The sequence below is a fragment of the Micromesistius poutassou genome (genome assembly GCF_964030765.1).
Source record: "Micromesistius poutassou genome assembly, chromosome: 14".
Lineage (NCBI taxonomy): Eukaryota > Metazoa > Chordata > Actinopteri > Gadiformes > Gadidae > Micromesistius > Micromesistius poutassou.
The window spans coordinates 1,226,504-1,251,503 of record NC_140284.1 but is presented as its reverse complement, the minus strand read 5'-3'; the positions used below and the strand labels follow the sequence as shown (position 1 = coordinate 1,251,503).

The 25,000-nt window shown below is 44.6% G+C and overlaps 2 protein-coding genes, 3 non-coding genes and 1 pseudogene across 7 annotated transcripts in view; all 6 read left to right on the top strand.

The window, feature by feature from the left end:
• Window positions 1-11,005, top strand: part of cavin2a (caveolae associated protein 2a) — a gene marked incomplete at its 3' end in the record, with an annotated part of 13,594 nt that extends 2,589 nt beyond the window's left edge. Inside the window, exon 2 of the mRNA XM_084478855.1 lies at window positions 10,040-11,005. Coding sequence (XP_084334981.1) covers window positions 10,040-11,005 — 966 coding nt within the window. The remainder of the gene's footprint in view (window positions 1-10,039) is intronic.
• A 5,658-nt stretch (window positions 11,006-16,663) lies between these two features.
• On the top strand, window positions 16,664-16,854 carry LOC311358951 (U2 spliceosomal RNA). The gene has a single exon (XR_014638144.1). It is a non-coding gene; the product is annotated as a U2 spliceosomal RNA (small nuclear RNA).
• Window positions 16,855-18,187: 1,333 nt separating this feature from the next.
• LOC311358938 (small nucleolar RNA U3) lies at window positions 18,188-18,403 on the top strand. Its single transcript, XR_014638135.1, has one exon. It is a non-coding gene; the product is annotated as a small nucleolar RNA U3 (small nucleolar RNA).
• Window positions 18,404-19,571: 1,168 nt separating this feature from the next.
• Window positions 19,572-19,762, top strand: LOC311358935 (U2 spliceosomal RNA). The gene has a single exon (XR_014638132.1). It is a non-coding gene; the product is annotated as a U2 spliceosomal RNA (small nuclear RNA).
• A 484-nt stretch (window positions 19,763-20,246) lies between these two features.
• LOC311358941 (small nucleolar RNA U3) lies at window positions 20,247-20,359 on the top strand (annotated as a pseudogene). The gene has a single exon.
• A 670-nt stretch (window positions 20,360-21,029) lies between these two features.
• Window positions 21,030-23,857, top strand: LOC311358929 (perlucin-like protein). 2 transcript variants are annotated; one of them, XM_084479028.1, is made up of 7 exons: window positions 21,030-21,123; window positions 21,264-21,428; window positions 21,821-21,937; window positions 22,178-22,336; window positions 22,883-23,025; window positions 23,323-23,426; window positions 23,673-23,857. In XM_084479028.1, the coding sequence occupies exons 2-7, from the start codon at window positions 21,365-21,367 to the stop codon at window positions 23,806-23,808; spliced, it is 723 nt and encodes a 240-aa protein (XP_084335154.1). In that variant the 5' UTR covers window positions 21,030-21,123; window positions 21,264-21,364; the 3' UTR covers window positions 23,809-23,857. The 2 variants fall into 2 exon arrangements, with proteins under 2 accessions (XP_084335154.1, XP_084335155.1); XM_084479029.1 differs by lacking the exons at window positions 21,030-21,123; window positions 21,821-21,937 and having other exon boundaries at window positions 21,354-21,428.
• The last annotated feature ends 1,143 nt before the right edge of the window (window positions 23,858-25,000 follow it).

The following is a 25,000-nucleotide window of genomic DNA, read 5'->3' as shown; positions in this document are numbered from 1 at the left end:
AGTGACTGTTGTTTGGTCACAGTGCATTACAGCCCGCACAGTCAATGCTTTTATCGCCTGGTTTTAATGAGCAATAAGCAGATAGTGGATCAAAAAGGAAGCGCCTTGGTGTCCAGGTTTGGACTTCTACCCAGGGAACTCAACCACGGAACAACGAGGAGCGGCGCCATGCTTATGCCTTGTAGGCTGCCTTGCGTTTGGCATGTGAACGTGTAGTCCAAAACGGTTCCTTTAAATGGGCACCTTTACTGCCACCCGGGGCGGTGTTGATCTGGCCTGGTTCTACCCGTCGCTCTTCTGAGCTCACTTCAGTCTCGTTCTCAGGAGAGGCTGGCCTGTCGCCTTGAGCATTTCATTTGAAGCCGCGACAGACAACACCTTCATCCCATCAGATTACCTTAATGTCACGACTAAGCAAGCTTATTAATAGAGCTTTCGGAAGTCGGAAGAACTGGAGCAAACAGGGCACACATCTTTTATGTGTGGCGTGTTTAATTATGTTCCTAATTATGTTCCTGTTTAATTGCTGTTGTATCATCCATTGATCTGAAAACGTGTTCCATGGCTGCAGAGATACGACCGAGGACCGAGGATGAAACTCGGTCTCTGTACTTCCCAAACAATTAGTTGTTGGAAACTGTTTACAGCAATTTACTTTAAAATCCACGTACCAAAAATACTAAAAGAAATGCCTGCAAAACCCCCGTTGAAATAGTTTGTACCAAGCGGTCTGCGTCCACCGTCCTCCGGTCCAGACCGTGATGAAGGCTGTACCTTGATACGGCTCTGTTGTCTCGTGAGACAAACAGCTGCAACAATAGCCTATCTGATCAGTTCAATACGCCTGTGTGTATTTTATCTGTGGCGGCTTATAATGTTGTTTCAACAGGTCTTTTGTGTATGTGGTTAAAAGATAAGGTTCCCCAGGCCATTCTATACAAATAAAAACATCTAAATGAGCCCTCTCTCTTGCATCAACAACTAAAGCCCGCCTCCTAGAACAAAGGCGCTCCCATTGGTTTGTCCGTCGGCTTGACGGTCTGACAGCTACCAGCAAGGACCAATGCCAGAACTTGTAAAAGGAAATAACAATTTCTGTACGAGTCAATCCAAACCACACCTGGTGGTTAAAAAGAAGCCCTTTTAAAATATATTTTTACTGTATCCAATCAAAATTGCAACGTTGTGATTTCCCCCTACATATCTCTCTCCCTGAGTGCACTTGGTTCTATTCAAGCAAAGCCAAAGCAGTTGAATAGATGTGTCTGTAGTATAGGTCTATATCCTCGGGGCGACTGCACCTTGTTGAATGTGATGTCTATATAGGAGTGTCATCATATCCTTGTATGGTGGACCGAGTTATTAACTCCTCTGTCGGTTATTTTGCAAGGATCTGTTTTTCTGAAATCTTCTCAGGCGTGGAGTGAGTGGAGCCTTTGTTGGGTGCTACTCATCTGCCTGTGTGGGGGGGGGGGGGGGGGGGGAGGGGGGGAGGCGTTCATGCGCACCTACCTGGTAAGTCAAGACCGAGATGAGTACAAGTAAAGACTGTGGTCCAAGGCAGTGATCTGTGGCATGCCTGTGTGTGTGTGTGTGTGTGTGTGTGTGTGTGTCGGGTCGGGGCAGGTGAGTGTGTGTGTGTGTGTGTGTGTGTGTGTCAGATCAGGTGTGTGTGTGTGGTGTCAGGTGTATGAGGTTACAAAGTTGATAAAAGAATGGTTGCTGGCCTCGGGAAGGGAAGGACATGTAGTGGAGCCTCCATCTGTTGCTCCACCTCGTCACTCCTCCTCCTCTCACATGAACAGCTCGTTTCATCTCACTGAACTATTTGTTAGTGTTTACGTCCTCCAGTCCGTTCCGTTGCTTCTGACGCTAAATGAACATAGACTGTTTTAGCTCAACCTCTTAACCGCTGTCTGGCCAGGGTGGTTTTTTTTCTGCCGTGCTAAATTCCTAAAACAAAACCACCTGAAATGCGGACGGCCTCACGCTGCAGTGTGATAATGCAGACATAGTGCCGCAGCGGAGAGCTCAGAGCACCAGCCACCGTCACACTTCAATAGAAGTAGAATTGTACCTTTCGACCGGACGAGATCTGAGAAGTTCTTTGCAGACAAACTTGTTTTTTACTCTGTGTGGTTTTGGTTTGATCACTAAGCTTTAATTATCACTGAATATCAGAATTCCGATTGTGGAAGGAAAACAAAATAAATCGTCATGAATTTCTGACCATTCACACTCAACGTTCACATCGGCGTCACCTGCAGAGAAGTTACGAAAAATATGTGAAATGCGGTACGAGTGCAGTTGTTGGTTTTCTCCTCCATCCGCTCAGTTTGTTCTTGGAACATCTCCAAACGTATTTTCCACAATAAGCTGAAAGCGAGGGCCCTTCACTTCACAGCTACTGGCCCTCAGATCATCAGCTTCTAGAACTCTGCAGAGCTGTGTGCTCTGAGCAGCGGCGGTGGTGGTGGTACGTGCTGCGGTGTTGGAGGAATATGACAGGCCTGTGTCTGCTCCGCTGCTCCCTCTCCTTAACGAGCTTTAACGAGCGGGAGGAGGAAATATGTCCTGTCCCACAACGGAGGCAATTCAGGCCCTTGTTTGTTTGTGTTTGTGCATCGGCGCACACAGGGAATCCAACACAAACACACACACACACACACACACGCACACACACACACAAACACACACAGAGCTCATACACTAACACACACAGCTCCATACAAACACACGCACACACACTCATTCATACACACACCCACACACACAGAACACGTATGCATTCATAAGCACACACTGATACAAACACACACAATCAAATGAGATGATTATTATGTTCTTATTATAACTTGACATGTTCGTGGCAGGTATTGTGCCAGGTGAAAGGTCACGGTAAACATGGTTTCTTATGTAAGAGGTGCGTGAGAATATCTGTCATTATTTTCAGATTAACCATGGAAACGGTTGTTGGTTTAAATGGCGACATTCATCGTAGTGCGTCACAATCTTTACACACTACAATGGCATTTCATATGAATGCTATTCGCACATTCAGAGTATAATTTCCTGTGCCCTCAAATCAGTGCCTGTGTGTGCGTGTGTGTGTGTGTGTGTGTCAGTGTGTGTGTGTGTGTGTGTGTGTGTGTGTGTGTGTGTGTCAGTGTGTGTGTGTGTGGGGGTGTGGGTGTGTAGATCTGAATCTCCTCCTTTCTCACAATGGAACTAAACAACAATTCAAATTTCAACATTCAGATGAGAATGGTGGCTTAATCTGTCATCTTGTGTAATGTCAGCGCGCAGAAAAGGGTGGATTATTTTAGTACTATTTCGTTTTTTGGGGGGTTTAGTGGTTAATCACTAGGCTGCAGACTGGGCCTTCTCCGTCCCAAACAGATGAAGAATGGTGTCTTCACAACATGTTGATAAGAAAAAAACGACGTCCCTTCCCTCTCTAGTAAAACACGTTTCATTCAGAGGACACTCTCTCTGATTCTCAAACCACACACTTAGTTCAACGACATTCCCCCTCGTGTCATTCCGAAATCCAATTAATGATATTGATAAAATGGAGTTAAAAAACAGCATTCTAAAAGTCACCTTTCATAGCTTAGCTTAGCGTTTTGAGCCTCTGCTATCTGTACGAGCTGACGTTTCCTTCAGTTCAGTTTGATATTGACAGAAGCTTTGGGTGGTAGCTGGCTCTCCCTCCAGTCTTTGTGTGTCGCTGTTTGCGTTGCTCTACCAGTCCATATGAATCACCAGACTCTTGAGCGAAGGTCCGGCCCTGATGTGAGGTGTCAGCACCCGCGGGACCAAAGTCTGCGTCTCCAGACGCTGGAGGATGAAGCAGCGACCAGGTCTGCCTCAGGTCTTGTAATGGTTACCTTTTTATTACACTTTGTAGGGAAACCAAGTAGCCAATATCCACGCAGCATTCAGCTCACATTGATTCGACCAAAGCCTTTTGAATCGTGTGGTTTACAGCTGAACTGCAGCGTAGTGCATGATCCGAGCACATCATCTTTTACACCAGGTATTCAATTAAAGAGCAGTTCAGGCTCATCCTTTATGCATAAGGGCAGCCCCATGAAAGCTGATCAATAATGCACAGAGCCTTCTCAGAAGGCGTCTCGCTGCCTCGCCCCTCCAGGTTGCGCTCTGTACCTCCTGCCTTGTGGCGGGCGTTGGGTGAGCGAGCTGCTCTCACTGTTTAAGACCAGGAGGTAGGAGGTAGGAGGTAGGCGTTAGGTCGCATTGTGTCCAGATTTGCATTCTGTGACTTATTCATTTTTCAAACGAGTCGGCGCAGGTCATTGGCCGTATGCCAATCAGGAACTAATGCCCGGCTCTCTCTCTCTCTCTCTCTCCGGCTCTCTCTCTCTCTCTCTCTCTCTCTCTCTCTCTCTCTCTCTTTCTTTCTTTCTTTCTTTCTTTCTTTCTTTCTTTCTTTCTTTCTTTCTTTCTTTCTCTCTCTCTCTCTCTCTCTCTCTCTCTCTCTCTCTCTCTCTCTCTCTCTCTCTCTCTTTCTTTCTTTCTTTCTTTCTTTCTTTCTTTCTTTCTTTCTTTCTTTCTTTCTTTCTTTCTCTCTCTCTCTCTCTCTCTCTCTCTCTCTCTCTCTCTCTCTCTCTCTCTCTCTCTCTCTCTCTCTCTCTCTCTCTCTCTCTCTCTCTCTCTCTCTCTCTATACCACTCTCTACCTTCTTTCCTTGGGTAATGATCCTATTCTTCTTAGACACAGGAAGAAAAGGGGTGGAACAGGAACAACGAAGAACGAGTACAAAATGAGACTGCATGTAAAAAACAAAGCAGGACATTTGTCCTGAGGGTGGCGTGCTCTCCACTTTCAACAGCTTATCAACTCACAGACGCATCCAAGCAAAAAGAAAACTAGAAGAATATCAAGTCTGTGTTTGTTGAAAACCCCCACGCAGCCGACCGGGCAGCGGGGGTGGTTTGTTTGACGCGTTACCACGATAATCCCGTCCACATTATAGGTTCTGGCTCCTCCGCGTGTCATCACAATCAGGTTAGACGAGTCCTGGCACCCGTCCCCGTGGTCTCCGCAGGCCGTCTGTCCTAATCACAGGTTCCTCTGGCCAAGTGACAGTTGGGCCCCATTTTAAAAATGATGATTTGTAGAAATGGTATTGCATATTGCAGCGTACACTACACTGCGCTGTGAGGTAGGGAGGAATGCCGGAGCCAGGTGAAGAATGGGGAGGTCAAGAAGGGTGTGTGTGTACAGTGTGTTCTTGCGTGTGTTCTCTCTCCGTCTCTCTGTCTCACTCTCCTGCTCGCCGTCTCACTCGCAGACCGGTCGAGATTTGACACATGCAGACAAACTACAAACTACTGCCGATAACTGTGACTCTGGCAGAGCACACAGGGGAAAGCTTGGGCTGCCTTTGAGTCATCACTCGTCCAGCCTCGAGCTGTCCTCCTTCACCCTGTAGGCCTGACTTCACGTCCCTTACTGTATCCTTTTATACGATGTTAAGAGATATGGAGGGAGCAGAGAACGTATATACACATTCCGTTGGACAGCTTGTGCTCGGTACACCCTAAATGTAAGAAGATAACGTGACTGCTTGCTGTTTCTTTTCCGTTGCCCTCCCTCTGTTCCTAAACGACAGTAATTGCAACAGTTTGGAAGCACCCTAGAAAATAACTCTAATACTGAGACTCAGCGGTCTGCAGCACGAAGCCTTGAGAGACTCACACAAAAGTGCTGAAGGAGATAAGCAGCATTGCATCACCTTGTAAACGTCCTTATCTTCAAATGTGATGAAGTGTATCCAAGTGCTCCTGGCATTTCTCTGACAAATAGCTCGCAGACGGGAGCTGTTCAGCTCTGTTCAGATCAGGACCCACCGTGTGGGGTGTCAACGTGAGGCTGACAGAGAGCAGGTCTTCCTGGCCGTTGGTGTCCACAAGTCTCCGTTGAACGTGACGATCTCTTGTTTCGGGAGCACGTTGCTGGGACTTGTGAGAAGATGAGTCGAGTTGAATTTGTGTTTGTCATTTATTTTCCTTGGCACGGCTTCTCACCCACAGCATTCCTCCTTTTGTGAGAACTTTATGTGTTTTGGTGTTGACAGCGATAAACTACTAATCTCCCCTTATCCCACGATGGGAACATTGGAACATTGATTTACGCTCGATTCAACTGCTGAGTGACAGGTTTACACCTGTGGCAAAACACCTGTGGCAACACACCTGTGGCAATACAGAGCACGGTTGGTTAGCAGCGGAGCGCAGATGTACCGGCCCACCACAGCACTCCTAACACTACCGGTCGTCGGCTCGTTGCGGCGCTACGCTAGTTCAGCTGGACTTTATCTGGGGCCGATTCCCGCGGCGCGTCTCTATCATTCAGAACACAGGAAGTGGAATCTCTGTCCCCTTCCTTCCTTCCTGCCTCCTGGTCATGGATGGATTGTGCGTTGCTGTGCTGAAAGGGGTGTTGGAGTGGGGTAGTTTGTGTTACTGTATACTGTGGGGTAGTTTGTGTTACTGTATACGGTGGGGTCGTTTGTGTTACTGTATACTGTATACAGTGGGGTAGTTTGTGTTACTGTATACAATGGGGTAGTTTGTGTTACTGTATACTGTATACAGTGGGGTAGTTTGTGTTACTGTATACAAGCAGGTTGAGATTGACCTCATGACTCAAAACAACAAGAAGAACCCGTCTCTGTGGATAAGAGATGGGGCGTGTGATGACAGGAGGGGAGGAGGAGAGGGGGAGGAGGGGAGGGGGAGGAGGGGGAGGGGGAGAGAGGGGAGGGGGAGGAGGGAGGAGGAGAGGGGGAGGAGGGGAGAGGGAGGAGGAGGGGGAGGAGGAGAGGGAGGAGGGGAGAGGGGGAGGAGGAGAGAGGGTAGATTGCAGGTTGCAGACAGTTTGAAGGTATGACGAAGTGGAATAAAGGAATGGAGGAAGGGCGCTCTGTGAGCGTCCTTTCCTGTTTGTCGCTTTCCTTTCTGGCAGCACTTGAAAAAATTTGATATATGTCACACCGTGTGTGTGTGTGTGTGTGTCATCTTAAAAAATGTTAAACATGGATACCATGCATATATTCTTTATTATACTTGCATGCATTTGGCAATAGTTCACCTTAGACCAGTTTCTCTCCTTCTCTGTTAAACCTTCTTACTCATACTCACTCACCCACCCACATGGCAGTATCAGGTATACATTCCATTCCATGCGAGCCGAAATCGCAGCTCACTCAATCTGACACATAACAAATAGCTTCATTTTATCTATGCTTTGTATGTGTGGAAATGATTACATAACACAACAGTGTTATGTAGAGTTATGTGGACCGTAACTCTGGCGTGAAAATGTCTGGCATGGAATAAGAGCATTTCAGGAAATAAATCTCAACTTATCAGGGCTCTACATACTCTCTAACTATCTCCCACTATCTCCATCCCTCTCTCCATCTATCTCTTATTATATTTCTCTCTAGCTATCTCTAGCTATCCCATCATACAACAGCATGCAACCAATCACCTGTGTTGTTGACTAGGGATGAACCATTCCATTTAGACTCTTGGGCTCACCATTCCATTCAAAATGTATTGCAACGTTTCTTGATTCAGTACATAGGGGTGCTAATGTCATGATCTACTCCAGTCCACTGTGCGCTCAGAAAGGCTCCAGTAGTGTTGATTACCAGTAGTTCCCCACTAAAAGACAGCACACACAGCACGCACATACACCCTTAGGGATGCACATGCATACGCACGTAGATGGTTCTCATAGGGCCAACGTAGGTATTGCAGTATGCAAAACTTTGCAATGTTGGTGAACCTCAATCGTAATTCAATGTTAACAATCTCAGAGGATAAGCAGTAAGCTGAGAGTCCCCGGGGTGAGTGCACCTGGTCCACGCCTAGCTTGAGGAGGATGGGAAGAGAAGGCTCAATACAACTCCACACCAAGGTTCTTGTTGAAACTAGAAGTTTGCCCTGAGGTTCTGCCTACCGTCCTTTAGATTGACAGCTGCTCGTAGAGCTTCAATCACACCCAGTGCATTGCCAGGCCACAACAGCGGCCCTAGTGCACTGTAGGCAGTGTTATAGCTTGTACTTGTATAATGTAACCTTCGGAAACACAAAAATACGCCTAAGTAATGTCCCCTTAGATTCATGTTTGGTTAAGGAAAAATATTAAATACAGTGTATCAACCATTATTTCAGCTGTTAGGCCAAACTTTGATACTATACTTTGATGGCAATCCTAAGGCTGTGCCTAAATTTCACTCCAATGGGCATTTATCATGCCGTGCAAATCGACCTGTTAGAACACAGACAGATTTAATATTAAATGGCAACAAATTACACAGCTTTGAATAACTACTCAATCGTTTTGGATAAAAGCCCTGGTTATCAATTAGTCTAGAAGAAGATGGTAAAATATATAGGCATCTACATAGCTTTGCTCCATGTCTGCAATCTTCACCTATTGTGTGTTAATTATGGCCGTCCTAACTTTGGGTTCACTGGAAGGTTTTTCGCCAACAATAAAGTGGAGGGTTCACATCATGGCAGAGCAGACTGACATGTTAGAAACTAGGGCTGAATGATTTGGGGAAATATCAAATTGCGATAATTTCGACCAATATTGCAATTGCGATTTTTCTTTTTTAAGTTCTGTATGTTCTGTATTATTCACTTAACAATCAATCAATCATTCTATAGTATGACCACCACAACATTGGAAGCAGTCAACATATAAAGTGCTCTTTCCTTTAGGCCAGGCCTATGTGTTGAGATGAATTGATGCAGGAATTGATATTATAACATCTTTATTTAACTATTGAATTGAAAAATAAAAATAAACATGAATCTTGCTGATCTCCAGTCAGTAACAAATCACCCCAAAAACAAATCCTAAAAATATTTATAATATTTTATTTGATTTATTTTTTTATCGCAGCCTTTGCGATTTGCAAATCATGTTGTAGTTCATTCGCGATGTCGGTTTGAATTCGATTAATCGTTCAGCCCTGTTAGAAACAAGCATTCACTAGGACACAATTTGTCTGTCAGCGTCCTTGGGGGTTAGTCGTTCCCGCCAGTCTGGTTGAGCCAGTCCTTACTGTGCACAATTGACAAGTGATGGAATAAAGCTTTAAGAATCTGTTTGCAACAAGCGTTCTTTCTTTCTCAGCTGCCATGCATTCCCTGGACAGCGTTTGCACTAGGATGCTAAAGATTCTTATCTGACAGATATGACAAGAATTTGCAAAAGTAACCACACAATTAGGTATCCGGAAGTGTCTCATGTGTCAAAGCCAATGTACTTAAATACATGATATATGCTTGCTACACATATCCTAGCCTCTGATACATGAATGTTTATTTGTGCACAGATACTGTCGGTAAAGAGAAGGGAGAGAATTAAACATAGGAAGGAAGACAAATATCTTCAATATTTACCTAATTCCCTAACATACTCTATCTCAAACTCCCTCTTACTCTATAGGCCCTAAACATGTCCATAGATGATTGAATGACCGCACTGGGAAGTAAAGGAGTTAGAGGAGGAGTGTGGGTGGTACAGTCCTGCAAAGAAGCAAGTGGAATTCCTCAGATATCTCAAAAAGTAAACGGGGTTGAGCGTGCAGAGACTGGTTTTCTCTTGACACCTGTGGAACATCAACCGGCCTCCATCTATAATGGATGACCAGCGTGGGGTGATGAGCGTGTGAGTGGTTCAGAGGAGTGAGCGTTTATGGCCTCATCTTGGTATCTTTGGAAACAGCAGGCCTTGTAGCGGCGCCTCTGTTTGGTCGGGTTGTGCTTGTACCATCAACTGCATATACCGTGATCATTTATGACTCCTCATTATCATACCACAAAGCATTGATTCTACTGTTAACCAATCCACTTTCAACCATTATCATTTGTTTGCTAGATTATTTTAAGAACTTAACGCTGTAATCACAGAGCTGGTTAAAGGCTGGAGAGTGAGGTAAACCTACATTCCAAACTCACTCCTTGCTCGTCTTCATTGTTTTACGCAGGAAGACAGCGAGATCCCCACCAGCGTGGTCGTCAACGACTCCCTCAAGTCACCGCCGCCCAGCCAGTTTGATGCCGAGTCGGTCCTGCCAGCCCCCTCTATCGCGGGCTCTGCCGACGCCAACTTCGGCACCGACGAGGGTCTCCAGACCATAAGCCTGACATCGGAAGACGAGGCCCCGGCCGGTGAGGAGGACGTCTTCCCGGAGTATGAGGCCTCCGTGGCCCAGGGCAGCTCCACCACCCTGGAGCGCTCCCGGGCGGACAAGCTGAAGCGCTCCAGCCTGAAGAAGGTGGACAGCCTGAAGAAGGCCTTCTCCCGCCACAGCATCGAGAAGAAGATGACCCAGATCGGCACCAAGATCGTGCCCCCGGAGCGCCGCGAGAAGATCAAGAAGAGCTTCACCCCCAACCACCCCAAGAGCCCCACCTCACGGAGCTCCTCCTTCAAGGTGTCCCCCATGACCTTCAACGTGAAGAAGGTGCGCGACTCCGGGATCTCGGTGCAGGACGGCGGGGAGGTGGCCCACGTGGAGATCCCCGCCCTGGGCAGCATGGACGGAGACGCCCCCCTGGCCGAGGTGCACGACCTGGGCGAGGGCCTGGCGGGTTCGGGGGCGGGGGCGGCGGCGGCGGGCGCTCTGCAGAGCGCCGACGCAGAGCTGGTGGTCAACGGAGACAGCCAGAGCGTGGAGGGGGCCGACCCGAGTGTCGACCGCGCCGCCAGCTTGGCGCTCCCGGAGCAGGAGGACGAGGAGGACGAAGACGAGGGCGAGCAGGAGCAGCCGGAAGTGCTGGTCAATGGGGCCGCTGAGGTCACGGCTGAGGTCACGGCTGAGGTCACGGCTGAGGTCACTGCTGAGGTCACGGCTGAGGTCACGGCTGACGTCACGGCTGACGTCGTGGATGAGGTGGCTTCACATAATGCTGTTTCCGTGGCAGCCGTTGCTGTGGAGCAGGCATCTTAATCGGTAATTAGTTTGATTCGTGGATCTCAAAGGTGACACGTTACACCACCAGGTGTGAGCGTGATTAGCCACTACGAGCCGTTTTGAAAATCGGCCTCTTCTGACATCACAGGGGGGCGTGTCCACCTAGATGTGTGACGGATAGATGAGCAACGTTTGCTACGGTCCACTGGGTAGGCTGGTGGACTGATCTATCCAGCACACATCTAGGTGGACACGCCCACTTGTGATGTCATAACAGGCAGATTTTCAAAACGGCTTGTGACGGCTAATCACACTCACACCTGGTGGTGTAATATGTCACCTTTAAAGTTTGTGCTTGTTTTGAATCGTTTTAATTAGAAGTTGTCTTTCTGAATTGTCGCTGTTTGTTTGGCAACTCTTTTTATGTTGTATTACTTCTCATCCCACCTTATTTCTGATGTGCCCCTAGACAACAGTAGTCTAGAGAGTAATAACACTGTCTTTATTTTTATTTTTCTTTCTGAACCTGTGTGACAATAACCTCACTGGTACACGAGTTTCAAGCATGAATCCAACCCAATGCCGGTTGTTCCCTAGACCCCCTGTGTGGTGGTCTCCAAGCTTATGGCCTTGTTGTGTCACATTCACAATAACTCACTCTCACAGAACGCAACCCATTCAGGACCCCCGTATCTCCAGGGTGAGCGGCAAACCATCCTCCTCCTCCTCCTCCTCCTCCTCCTCCTCCTCCTCCTCTGTGGGTCTGCCTCTGGAACACACTATCAGGCGAAGAAATGGACTCTTTGTTCGTTGGCGAGAAATAAAGGAAAAAACCCGCAGTGCCCGCAGCTGGTGGAGGCGGTGGGTTGCCAGGTGGAGGCGGTGGGTTGCCAGGTGGAGGCGGTGGGTTGCCAGGTTGTGTTGAAGAAGGAATGGGACGTTTCAATGGCATGTTGTCAAGAGAGCAGACCCAGATTCTTTTGTGGACTTAGACAAGAACAAGAACGTCCAATGTCCTTAACTTCCTGTAAACACATTAACACGTCCACTGTCCACGTCCACACATATGTTTAATCTGGAGTCATATCAACTAGCTCTTTGTTTTCATAGGAAAGTACACGTGTGACCCATGGGAAAATGGGCGGGTTCAATTCTCATTGGTGTTCTGCTCAGCGACGAGACATTTATATGATAATCTTATTGTATTATATTGTATTGAATATATTCTTAATACAATAATAACAATAGCAAGACATGTTTTTCTATGCTGCAAATACACAAAACACTGCTTGGGTGCTCAATGACAGGTAGAAGGGAAATATATGTTTTCATTCAAGGTTTTCTTTACTTCTTTGTGTGTTTGTTTACAGGTAATAGTCATCATTATTAATCAATATTTACTATTTTGACACTATCCAACACAAGCGTTAACAGTCTTGAATTTCCGTACTAAAACATATGTTGCATCCATTTGTATTGACCATTATGATACCTTCTCATTTTAGGAACTATTTTGTTGAAGTCAACTAATCGTTGCAGAACTTCTGCTGTGTTAACATTTTCCTTAATACAACCTTGTTGTGCGTGTTACGTGTGAATACCTTGTCTTCTTCACTAAACAACAATGTGAACATCTCAAGCTACGATGTGAAACGTTGGGATATTCTTACACTATTTTGTCTTGCGCGCATAGATAGATAACAAGCATAGAGTGATGTTTATTCTTTATGGCTTCTTACAGTATGTCTTAGGCATGAGCTCAGAAACCCCAATGCATACACACAAACACACGCAGGGCCGTTGCCACAGAAGCCCAAACATGTACAAGGAGGCTTAAGTCCTCTGGTCGACTCAATCTTGTGTGAGTAAAAGAAGGTGATTTGTTTGAATTGAATGGTCCTGGCCCCTTTTGGATACCTCCAGAAAGTAACATTAACAAATGGCGCCTGGGGCGGAGGGCCAGAGTGGAAGACGGAGGAAGGAGAGGAGCAAGAGGGAAGGAGAGCAGTACCAGAGCATTCCTCCGTCTGATGGATGTCTCTCCTGCAGCCTGTGCCTCCTGGCCCTGGCCTCCTTGTAGAGGCCCAGGAGGAGCAGAGGAAGAGGCGTTTGGGAGCCAGGTGTTGTTCCCCAGATGGAGGTTCTCTCCATGCCACAGGGCTCAGGTTCACTGGGTGGGGAGGCGTTTGCCGTGGACAGAGCGATGCACTCCACGTGGAGGTCCGGTGTCCCAGCCACGGGGCTTGGGTAACTGGGTGGGGGGTGGGAGGGGGTGGAGAAGGTGTCTGATGTAGAAACGGTGATGGAGTTAGCTCGTGTATTGTAATAAGTACTGATTCTTTCAATACCAAGCAGAATTATGTATTTTTTAAATCTCTGACTTGATAATATATTGCCATAATGTCAGAACTATGCAAATACAATACTGGTGCATGAGATCTGTTAAAGAGTGATGGATAAAACTGTTTTATGGTTAACAAAATGTTTCCAACGGCACACGATGTGTGGGTGTGTGTGTGTGTGTGTGTAAGTTCAGTCGCCTTTCTGTAATTTTGCTAGTTTTTTGAAAAGTTGACCCACTATATGCCTCACTCCAGGAGAAACAATAAAAATAATTGTTTATATTTCTTTCAATTTGAGATATGCCTTCTTACGTATAGGCCTATACTTATTAATATCCATGTATGTTGTTCCATGGGAGTTGTATCGTGGATAACAGCACAAAAAAAGACACATGTAATTTGTATGTTTTTGACTCAATAAATACGTGCGCTATATTCATTTGACATGTTTGAATCTATTCTGTTGTCACATAGTCTGATTTTAGCACTTTTGGTACCAAAAGTGCTAAAATCAGAGGCTTGCTATACGTATAGCAAGCCTCTGGCTGTTTTATATTTTTAGATGAGCCACTCAAACCAAATGCCTTTTCTTTTCCATCATTCAAATTTCCTACTCATTATATTCTCTTTTCATTCCTATTCTTTACACTTTAGCAATTTGAAATGAACATACTGTCTTATCTTGTCTTTGGTTTTGCTTGTAACCTAGGCCTACTACAATAAATCCATATATTTTACATATTTCTTGAATTGTGCGTCTTTGTTTGTTTGTGGTTTTATTATCGGTTGCAATATCTTAGTAGTCTAGGCTCCTTTGTTACAATTATATGTAGGCCTACCACCTTGGTTCGTTTTAGGCCTAGGTATAAACTTAGCCTAGAAGGATGTATAGAATGCTGGTCATTCACACTATACATTATCCTGCTTATTACACGGCTCTTCTCAGTGCTGTGGAACACTCCGTTCACTTGCATGGGCCTTCCCGACTTCCGGCGGTGAATTATTTTTTGATAATTGACCTGCTGCACATAATGACCGCTGTCAAGGGAAGCAAGCGAAACAAGCCACCGACGCGAAGGTTCGCCCTGTCGGGGCTTATTTTCCCGATAATGACCGGCGTTCTATACATTATCCCTTACTTATTTTTGTATGAGCTGCCAGCCTGGCTTGGACAATGAATGAGGTATTAATACCGATACTCTTTGGCTGGGATGCAATGAGGCATCAGACAATCAAGTCATTTTAGCCTGAATACATGAAGGTAAAAAGCACCAGAGCAGGTCGGTAGTACCATGGACATACAGAGCGATCACCTGTTGAACTAAATGGATGTGGCAGGCTACACCACGGGATGCATCTGCAGACCACTGCCACATAAATAAAGGTAAGACGCGATATTTATTGCTTAAGATTTGCTGGTGCTGTGGTGAGGTGTTTTGTGTTTTTTTTGCACTCAAGTGGTCGGCTGTTTCAACTCTTGCAATTGATGTTAGCCATAGCCACCAAGTAGCCTGACTTATCCACGGTTTGCGTTCGTACAGTGTTGGTATAGTGGAGATGACGATAGTGGAGTAATTAGTGGAATAACTGTGGTGAGTGCATGAGTTTTGGTCAGAATGCCTGATGTAGATTGGATGGATGCGTGTTGTGAGCTTAGTCATGTCACGTTGTCAACATCGGGTACACGGACCACAACATAGTGGGTCATAGCCTGTCCAATGCTTTTTGGAAACGCTTTCTTCATAAAACGTGTCAGACATCAGTTTTTGTATACATTTTATTCATTAGTAAGCTACATGGGTATGCAGTCTTTCAGAACCTTTCATTACCTGCACTAAAGAGAGAAAAAAGAGTACATCCTCATTGTACCCAGCACTTCTGGAAATGCACTTTCGAATGAGTCTGTCCCCAGCACATGTCAAATCAAACTGACGCCCATGGTCTTCCTCAAAGCCACTACAAACCAATTAATGCATGGTTAACTTCTTGGGGAAGGCTATTTATACCAAACACAACTGGCCAATACAAATCCATCTTACTTTGGCTACTATTGTTAAAGTAACATCCTAAAGCATACTAACTTGAGCGCACCTGGGAGCAGGGCCATTTCTGACCATCTAGGTAAAGCCGGATATGCGGCTTTGAATTAGATTCGGTCTTAAGTTTTTAAGAAAGCCAACCACTCCTCTCTGTTGCTCACCATGGATGTCTTCCTACCTCTCCTTCTCTCGACAACCCACCTACCGTTCGCCTTTGGAGATTTGACATGAGATTTCTCATGTAAGTAGATCTTATTTGGTTGGTGGCTTGGGGGAACTAATCCGTTCTTTATGGTTAGAAACGGACCTGACCTCTCCGTCCATCCAACTGCTCAACACTGGACAAGCGGCCGTCTTCAACATGCAAAGTAGGTGAGGGTGTTAAGGAGTCTAAACTCTGTCTGCCTGCATGGGGGAATTAAAAAATAAATCACATCTTGCCGTCACATCGTCTATTCTTCCAACGTAAACATGCGATACAACGAAGAGCTCACGGTCTAGCGTCACTTGCGCCGTAGCCAAATAAATTGCAGGTCCGTTTATTCAACACGTTTTCACACATAAGGATCGTCCGAATCTATTTCCTCACAAGAGCCTTTTTGTTGAAATCTTTCTCTTTGACTCGGAAACAATTTGTCAGACGAAACGGTATTTATTGCCATATCTTGAGATGTCTTCTTCGCCAGGGTGTCACACACACACACACACACACACACACACACACACACACACACACACACACACACACACACACACACACACACACACACACACACACACACACACACACACACACACACACACACACACACACACACACACACACACACACACACACACACAGCTGTTTAGTTGAAGTTGGTGATTACCTAAACTGTCCACTAGATGGAGTAGGAGTGGTCGCTTCCTAACGTGTGCATTTATCTTGCGTCGATAAAGGGGTTATTTTGGTTCATCAAACCTTTACCAAAGTAACCCAATTCAATCGTACAAATGTGTCCTTAGTTGGAATTGACGTCAGTCAGGAGTAAATAATGTTAATTCATCACAACAAACGCATTCTACTTCTCAAGCATTCTGGTTGGCGCATGTCAGCCTACGTCATCAGTTGCTGCCAAGTAGGTCTTGGATTGAATCATAAAGCTCAATAAAATGGTTATTTTTGGGCTAAATATAAGTAGTGTAACAGGCTGTATGTGGTTGACGATGAGCGCTGTATATTGTATTAGGTTTTTTATGTTACAGCATTTGTAAACCGTCTGTGAGAGTGACATACCCGGAGAAGTGGTCCGTAGCACTGACGGTTATTGGGTATCGCTTCTCGGCCTTTTGGCTAAGATCAAGTGTAGTATCTGTTCTTATCAGTTTAATATCTGATACGTCCCCTACCCGGGGACCATATATTAAATTGATTTTTGGAACTGGGAGATGGAAAAGGGGCTTGCTCCGTCCACTCCACGCATCGACCTGGTATTGCAGTACCTCCAGGAACGGTGCACCCCCTAACGCTGTCAATGACAAAGTGAGATCCGTCGAGTTGTCTACCTCGAAGCGTTTGCTGTGTCGTTCAAGTAGTCTAATCGCTGTGGTGTTATATTTATCCACAAAGTTAAACTATTATACACTTGGACTTAGAATATGTCAATGTCGAGTGTTATTCTGCATTTTGTAGTTGAAGGCAGTAGGCTATGGATTTTCCGAATAAGACGTAAATCTCACGTTTATTTTCGTTGTTTTGTTACTTGTCTGCGAGGTTATGGATGCCTGGAATGGTTCGCCCTCGGCGGATGGCAAAATGTACTTAGTTTTGGTTGAAGTTGGAAATGCTTATAATATCCACTAGATAGCGTTCGAATGGGAGCTTCCTAAAATGTTTCTCTCCCCTTGAAGTCCTCCCCCTCCCTCCTCCGTACTCCTCACACTGTCACCACCCGCCATAATGCTGTCAATAGTAAACTGAGATCCATCGTATATCAGTGTGGAAGCGATCGACTTAATTCATTCGCTCCTTGTCATTAATATCCTTTCCTTGTTCCCTAGTGGAGCCTGGAGGTAGGAAACATGATCAGAGTGGTTAGATCTAGAAATTGTCTAAAATAATAACCTCATTATCATCATTATGTCTCCTGAAGTTGGTTATCAGCGGGTGGTATCTTCATGAAGTAGTAAATCGTTTCTTCACTCTGTGCTGGTTATTATATTGTAGACCGTGTGAAGAACTTACACACAATTTGGAATGCCTGTACAATAACGGCACAATATAGCAGTAGCCTAGGCATACGAATTTCGTGTGCTCTTTGATACTTGATAGGATATATATATCTTTTTATTATTATTATTTTTAAATCACAAAATAAATATACGGGGATGTCGGATGTGAGTTGAGTTAAAGCAGCGGGGGAGCTGGATGCCGACAGGGGGGTACTTTTGTGAACGCACCCCCGTGTCTCGCAAAGAGATGTGGGTACTATTATCTCGATATCTCTTTATCATATCGCTCCTTTAACGTAGTCGTGCGGGGTTCCTGTATTTTCCCCCTTAGTTTACTAATTTTGAACGTCATTCTATAGCGATGTTTGTCCTCATATTCCATTATTAAAACAATATTAGGGTTATATATTTAAACATTCAGGGCAAGTGAAAGGATGACGTTTCAAATGGTGTTTCTTTGTATCATGTCTGGGTCAGTAACGCCAGAGTTGTTTCAATAACCTTGTGTGTATCAGTAATATCCTTATGTTGACATGAGTGTCAATATTGTGAAAGTTCAACCTCACAACCACCAGTGAGAACGACTTTCCCATGAATGGGTTCTCGTCCGCGCCCGTTCTAATACTAAGATCATACTTTCAGGGATCATTTCTATAGTTTTTGACTTGCGAAATATCGTACGAAAGTGATCGGTTACTCTAACCACGATGAAGAGTATTGATGTTCCCTTCTGAGCGCGAAGCGGACATGGAGTAATGATTTATTTCATTCCCTCCTTGTCATTGATGACCGTTCCTTGTTCCTTAGTGGACCCTGGAGGTAGGGAACATGATCAGAGTGGTTAGCTGTAGTTATTGTATAAAGTAATAGTATTGGCCATCATCATGAATCACTGTGGTGCTGTTATGTCGTTGATTTATCTGGTTTTGGTCTCGTTATTACTGTGCAGGCTACCATTACAAATAGACTGATGTTTTGTAGGCTCTTGTAGACCGTCTGAAGTTACCTGCATTGCAGGTGTAAATGGTCAGGTGTAAATAATGTATAAAAATAATAAATCACTTATGATGTGATGCGAGGGATGGCCCTATCAAGTAGTATAAATTGTTAATGGGGGGGGGGGGGGGGATATTGCCCCTTATTGCCCCTTATAACTAGTTTTGAACGTCATTCTATAGCGATGTTTGTCCTAAGGTTCCATTATTAAAACAATATTAGGGTTATACATTTAAACACTCAGGGTAACGTAGTAGATAAAGTGATTATTTTTTGTATCATGTCTGGGTCATTAACGCCAGAGTTCAGTTTCAATAACCTTCTTTGTATCAGTAATATCCGTTATATTGACATGAGTGTAAATATTGTGAACGTTCAACGTGTCGGGCGAGACAGTATTATTTGCCATTTTTTGAGATGGATAATAAATAAGTAGTATTATTAAGTATTATTAAGTAGTATTAAGACAACCTGTAGAAACGTATTGATTTTGTTTTCGCCAGGGTTTGCAGTTCACACAAAAGCATATAGGGTTCACACACATCTCGGGTTTGTTGAAGTTGGTGATGACCTAAACTGTCCACTAGATGGAGTAGGAGTGGTCGCTTCCAAACGTGTGCATTCTTTATCTTGCATTGATAAAGGTTATGGTTAGGTTCATCGAATCTTTACCAAACTAACCCGATTGACTCGTAAAAATGTGTCCTTAGTTGGAATTGACGTCAGTCAGGAGTAAATAATGTTAATTCATCACAACAAACGCATTCTACTTCTCAAGCATTCTGGTTGGCGCATGTCAGCCTACGTCATCGGTTACTGCCACGTATGCAATGGATTGAATCAATGTTCTAAACAAAATAGTTATTTTTGGACTAAATATAAGTAACGTTACAGGCTATGTTTTTAACATTTAGCGGTGTAAAATTGTTTGTTTGTTCTGTTCCAAAATATGTAAACCGTCTGTGAGAGTGACATACCCGGAGAAGTGGTCCGTAGCACTGACGGTTATTGGGTATCGCTTCTCGGCCTTTTGGCTAAGATCAAGTGTAGTATCTGTTCTTATCAGTTTAATATCTGATACGTCCCCTACCCGGGGACCATATATTAAATTGATTTTTGGAACTGGGAGATGGAAAAGGGGCTTGCTCCGTCCACTCCACGCATCGACCTGGTATTGCAGTACCTCCAGGAATGGTGCACCCCCTAACGCTGTCAATGAAAAACTGAGATCGTTTGAGTATGTACCGCGACGGTTAATCTGGATAGCCTGTCAATTAATTGCACAATATAGCAGTAGTATATGCACATGAATTTCGTGTGCTCTTCAATACTTCCTAGGATTTTAAATAATATAGATATAGGCTACGGGGATGCCGTATAATTCCGACAGAGGGGGTACTTTGTCAACAGACCCGCGTGTCTCGCAGAGATGTGGGTAGCTGCTATTTATCTCCATATCTCTTTATCATATCACTCCTTTAACGTAGTTGTGCGTGGTTCGTGTATTTCCCCTTATGATAACGAGTTCTGATGTTTGTCTGTGCCATTATTAAAACAATATTAGGGTTATAGGCGTACATTTAAACGCTCAGGGTATCGTAAAATAGGAAGTTTCAAGTGATTTTTTTTGTATCATCAGAGTTCAGTTTCAATAACCTTGTTAGTATCAATAACATCCGTTGACCGCATATCCGCATACTTTCAGGGTTCATTTCTATAGTTTTTGCCTTGAGAAATATCATACGAAATTGATCGGGCACTCTAACCACGATGAAGAGTAGGCCTACTGATATGTGTGTTGTTCAAGTCGTGTATGTAGCTGTTGTGTTATATTTATCCATAAATTGTGTTTAAATTATCATAATCCAATTGGATTTGGAGAATTATCAAGAGAATTATTCTGCATTTTAAAATCAAAATGCAGTATTTGTTTGTTGCAATAGCCCAGCAGCAGTAGAAAGTAAAGGAAGTGGAGTCCAGTGAAGCATCCCTCCCAGGAGGCAATATTTTTTTTCCTACTATGGCCACGCCAAGACCCGCCCTAACTAACCCGCCCTAACCCTAACCCTACTAACCCTAACCCTAACCATCTAACCCTAACCCTAACCCCTAAACCTAAGCCCTAAACCTAACCTTAACCATAGCAGCTAATATCAAGCCAGTAAAAGCGCGTATGACGGACCAATCAGAAATAGATAAATAAATAGTCCATTCTTAGTAAAGCATTATGTTTCATTATTATAAAGCTAACATCAAATCATATTCTGCATTTTGATTTTAAAATACAGAATAACTCTCTCGATAGCATAGTAACAGAGAGCATAGTTTATATATATAAATATATAAACTATGCTCTCATAATAGTAAAATAGTAAGTCTCATAACTAATAAGAAGAAAAGGGTTGGCAGCAGCAGCTGCTGTCAGCCAGGCAGCGAGAGACTGACGGGCTGGATGTCTTCCTCCCTTTATAGGCCAATTCAGGTGCACCTGCTGCAGAAAGGGAAGAGCCAAGAAGCAGCACCTCCCCCACCACACAGCGGAAGGACACCTTCCCTGACCGTCATGGTAAGAGTTACCAGGGGGACGTAACAACACCAGCAAGAGTTTTCATTCTTTTTTTAGAAATGGATAAACAGAGAGAATGCAGAAGTTTGTGTGGGAAAAAAACCCCCACCCCCAAACTACTTCCTCTTAAACAAACTTAGAAAGAAGATACAGTGACCTCACCGACAGCGCCTTCATACCACATCCCAGACCGCTCTCTGTCTCCAGCTGAACCAGGGGCCCATTTAAGATAGTCAGGACAATGGCGGAAATCAACATCAACATTGACGCGCTGGAACCATCAGCAGCTTCACCAAACCAGCCAGGTAAAACTAGTCCACATCATAAAGATGAAAACTTCCACAACATCTGCAGGTGTAGAAAGGAGCTTCTCCTGTTTAAAGCGGCTCAAGTCCTACACCCGTAACACAATGGGCCAAGGCTGTTTAAGCAGCCTAGCTCTGCTGGCCATTGACACTGGTCAAGTCAGTGGAAAAGACAGCTAGTTGGTATGATAGAGCATTTCCTTGAAAAGGAACAGAGAGCATAGTTTATATATATATACATAAATTGACAATTTACTGTATATGATGTAGGCCAGCAGCCGCCACTGATTAACAGATGGAATGACATGTTTCCTCTGATATTTAATGTGTTTATTTGTATGAAACATAAGCAGAAGGGTGTGGCGTCTTCCTCTCTCTCTCTCTGGCCCCAGGGCTCCTGGGACCCAGAGCCAAGGGAACGGGGAGGAGGATCTGGGTACCTGCGGTAGTTTGTCTGGGGCTTCTGTGTGCTGCTCTTCTAGCTAGACTCGTGCTCCTTGGTGTACAACGTGAGTTTGGTTCTCATGTAAAAACACCAAGATCTGAATCATTGAGGACATCTTTAAACCATGTTTAAAATCCCAAACTACTCAGACGAGTGTTTTTGATATACCTATTCGAAGACCTTTGATCTTTCAGTTTGTGTGTGTGTCCTGAAAAAAAAATTAGCTGAGACACAGCTTGTAGTGGTGATGTGGTGGGCTAGTTTCTGTTTCCATAGAGATATGAATGTCTCCTCATCATTTTAGATTCCGTCACAGTAAAGGATCTCTCTGTGACCCAGTCCGAATTGACGGAGCGACAAAAGGAACTCTCTACCCTGGAGGAGGAGAGAAGCCAGCTGAATTCAAGCCTCTTCTCCCTGAAGCAGAGGTTTGATGAACGTCTGAAGGAGAACATCAGAAGGAGTGAGTGTTCACATGTAACTGTGGCTACGCTGGCTTCATGTGTTGGTCAACCTTGAAAAGGTTTGTCTAGGACTTAGACAAACCTTTTCCAAAACGATCATGAGTATTTCTTACATTTGTTAAAGCCTTGCTCTGCTGTGTCTTTCTGTGTAGTTCTGCGGTGGCTTTCCCCATCATGATAATTGGAAATTGCAACATTTTGCGCAACGTTTACGTTCAACCACACAGTTTTCGACAGTTTGACTCACCACAGATAAGACGTTCTGGATAACGGATACTGTCAGGCATATTCCAGCATCTGTGACCTCATGTGTCCTCATGTGATCTCATGACCCTCTATAGACCCCTAGGCCTATATATTTATTATTTCACATTTTTAAGATTGGAGAATGTATGAATAGGGCACCTATAGATAGAGCGGGTTCTGCCCCATGTATGGGTGCCTCTTAAAGGGCTAGTGTAGCAGATGTGGCTCGTGTAGGGCTTATGTAACAGCTGTACTGCTTGTACTGCTCGGCATTGGGGACGGCCCCTATCACCTCGCAGGCCAAACGTGCCCAGAGGGATGGAGGAAGTTTGAGAATGCCTGCTATCATCACTCGGCCCAAAGGAAGTCCTGGGATAACAGCAGGAAGGATTGCATGGCGAAAGGAGGTGATCTGGTGGTTATAGAGAGCTCCCAGGAACAGGTAGGCCTATAGTAAAGCCATTGACCATCTTTATTTATTTCAGTGTATCTCAACATTATTCTTGTCAGGCTGCCCTTTGAAATGTTTTTGTACCTCCAATGATCAAAATGATTCTTAGATTCTTACATTTATCCTGCTAAAGCTGCGCCACTCTGAACCCCTTGAGCACTGATGGGTCTCAGTGGATTTTGTCGTACACGCTAACCACAAGATAAATTAGGACTTAAGGCAAAAATCAATACAGAAAATATAATTACTAATTAGTAATCATTTGTTTTGGTTAATGTGTTCCAACAGACGTTCCTCTCAGAGTATATCAGAGGACATTCTTGGATTGGTCTGACTGACTTGGAGCAGGAAGGGACCTGGAAATGGGTTAATGGAGCACCACTGGTTCTAAGGTGAGAGAGAGAGAGAGAGAGAGAGAGAGAGAGAGAGAGAGAGAGAGAGAGAGAGAGAGAGAGAGAGAGAGAGAGAGAGAGAGAGAGAGAGAGAGAGAGAGAGAGAGAGAGAGAGAGAGAGACAGAGAGAGAGAGAGAGAGACTAATGTGATCAATGCTCAATATGTAAATTATTTTAGATTTATTGAAATATCTGAATTGTTTCATTACACAAAACACATGTTTCCCAATCTGTTTCTCTGTAAGCATTTGGGGGAAAAATCAACCTGATAACTCCGGGAATGAAGACTGTGGCCATATCGGAGATAAGTCCTACTGGAATGATCTGCCCTGTCACCTTCCCCGCCAATGGATCTGTGAAGCACCTGCAGAAGACGCTTAGATCTCAATAATCAGTGTTCAAAAGTTCTTGTTGTTGGCTTGCATGAGTGTATTTTAATATCAGCTATATCTGAAAAACTCCTGTACCTTATTGATGGTGCAGCAGTCATGCAACAGTACTTGTCGCCCCCCTGGTCCTAGTGCCTGTTGAGTTTTATGAGGGAAGATTACATATTCTCTTTATTGAATGGTGTTGGATTTAGTTTAATTGTAGTTTTGAGTTGAATTGGATTGAGTTAAACGGTTTTCATTGTACATCAATAAAGGTATTGAATGAGGTTTAGGAAATGCCATTGCTTCCATTTCCTTGAGTAAGCTGAACGTAAATGAAATGAGATTTCCTCATTTCCTCTGCTGCGCCGAGCAGAGGGTCTAGGGCGGCGTCTTCTCCGGGTGGACGTCCTGACGATGATCGAGGTACGGCACACGGCTACGATGGTTGGCAGGAGAAGCACTTGCTGGTCTTCCTCGAGGGACTCCCGCAGAGAGACTCCCTTAGTCCCTTAGTCTTTGTTTTCCCCGGTCTTACTTCGGAGGGTCCTGACGCTACAGCTGACGCTGACGATGACCTTTAACCGCACAACGAACATCACGCAGCCTTAGCTCCGCCCAGCGATCAAGCCTATTGTTCACCTGGGGCCTCATTTATAAAGGTAACGGAAACAGGGATGAAATGTGTGTACGCAACTTTCACCGCCAACGTCGTGATTTATAGAAAAATTCCTTGCGGAAAAGAGTGCGCAGTTCTACGCATCCTTTCACCCTGGAGTAAAGGTCCCGCAAAGTTTGTCAAACAGCGATCTCCGGAGACGACAACAGAAAGTTGGTGGCGGTAATGCACCATATCGGTTTGCAATCCGCCAATAACGCCAAAAGAAGAAGAACACGCTACCTCCCGACATAGACATCTGATATAAGATGTCTATGCCTCCCGATACCCAACGCACATTGCGCACCACATACTATGATTTCGGATTTATTTATTCATTTTATAAAAAGCACCCATTATGAAATATGAATTAAGGCAATATTATGTTCAACACACTACAACCCATTCAAATCACAATCCTCGGCCAGACCAACTGTATCACTTAAGTTGTATTCATTTTCCTGATAGGCCTACATTAAATTAGCCTATAGGACATAGTAATTAATTATCATATTGGCGAACAATAGGTGAACAGGTGAACAAT

Excerpts from the sequence above, each read along its gene's own strand:
- LOC311358929 (XM_084479028.1), top strand. The coding sequence starts at position 21,365 with ATGGCGGAAATCAACATCAACATTGACGCGCTGGAACCATCAGCAGCT. Across the intron at positions 22,337-22,882 it reads GAAGGAGAACATCAGAAGGA|GCCAAACGTGCCCAGAGGGA; the intron begins GTGAGTGTTCAC and ends ATCACCTCGCAG. Across the intron at positions 23,427-23,672 it reads GGAGCACCACTGGTTCTAAG|CATTTGGGGGAAAAATCAAC; the intron begins GTGAGAGAGAGA and ends TTTCTCTGTAAG.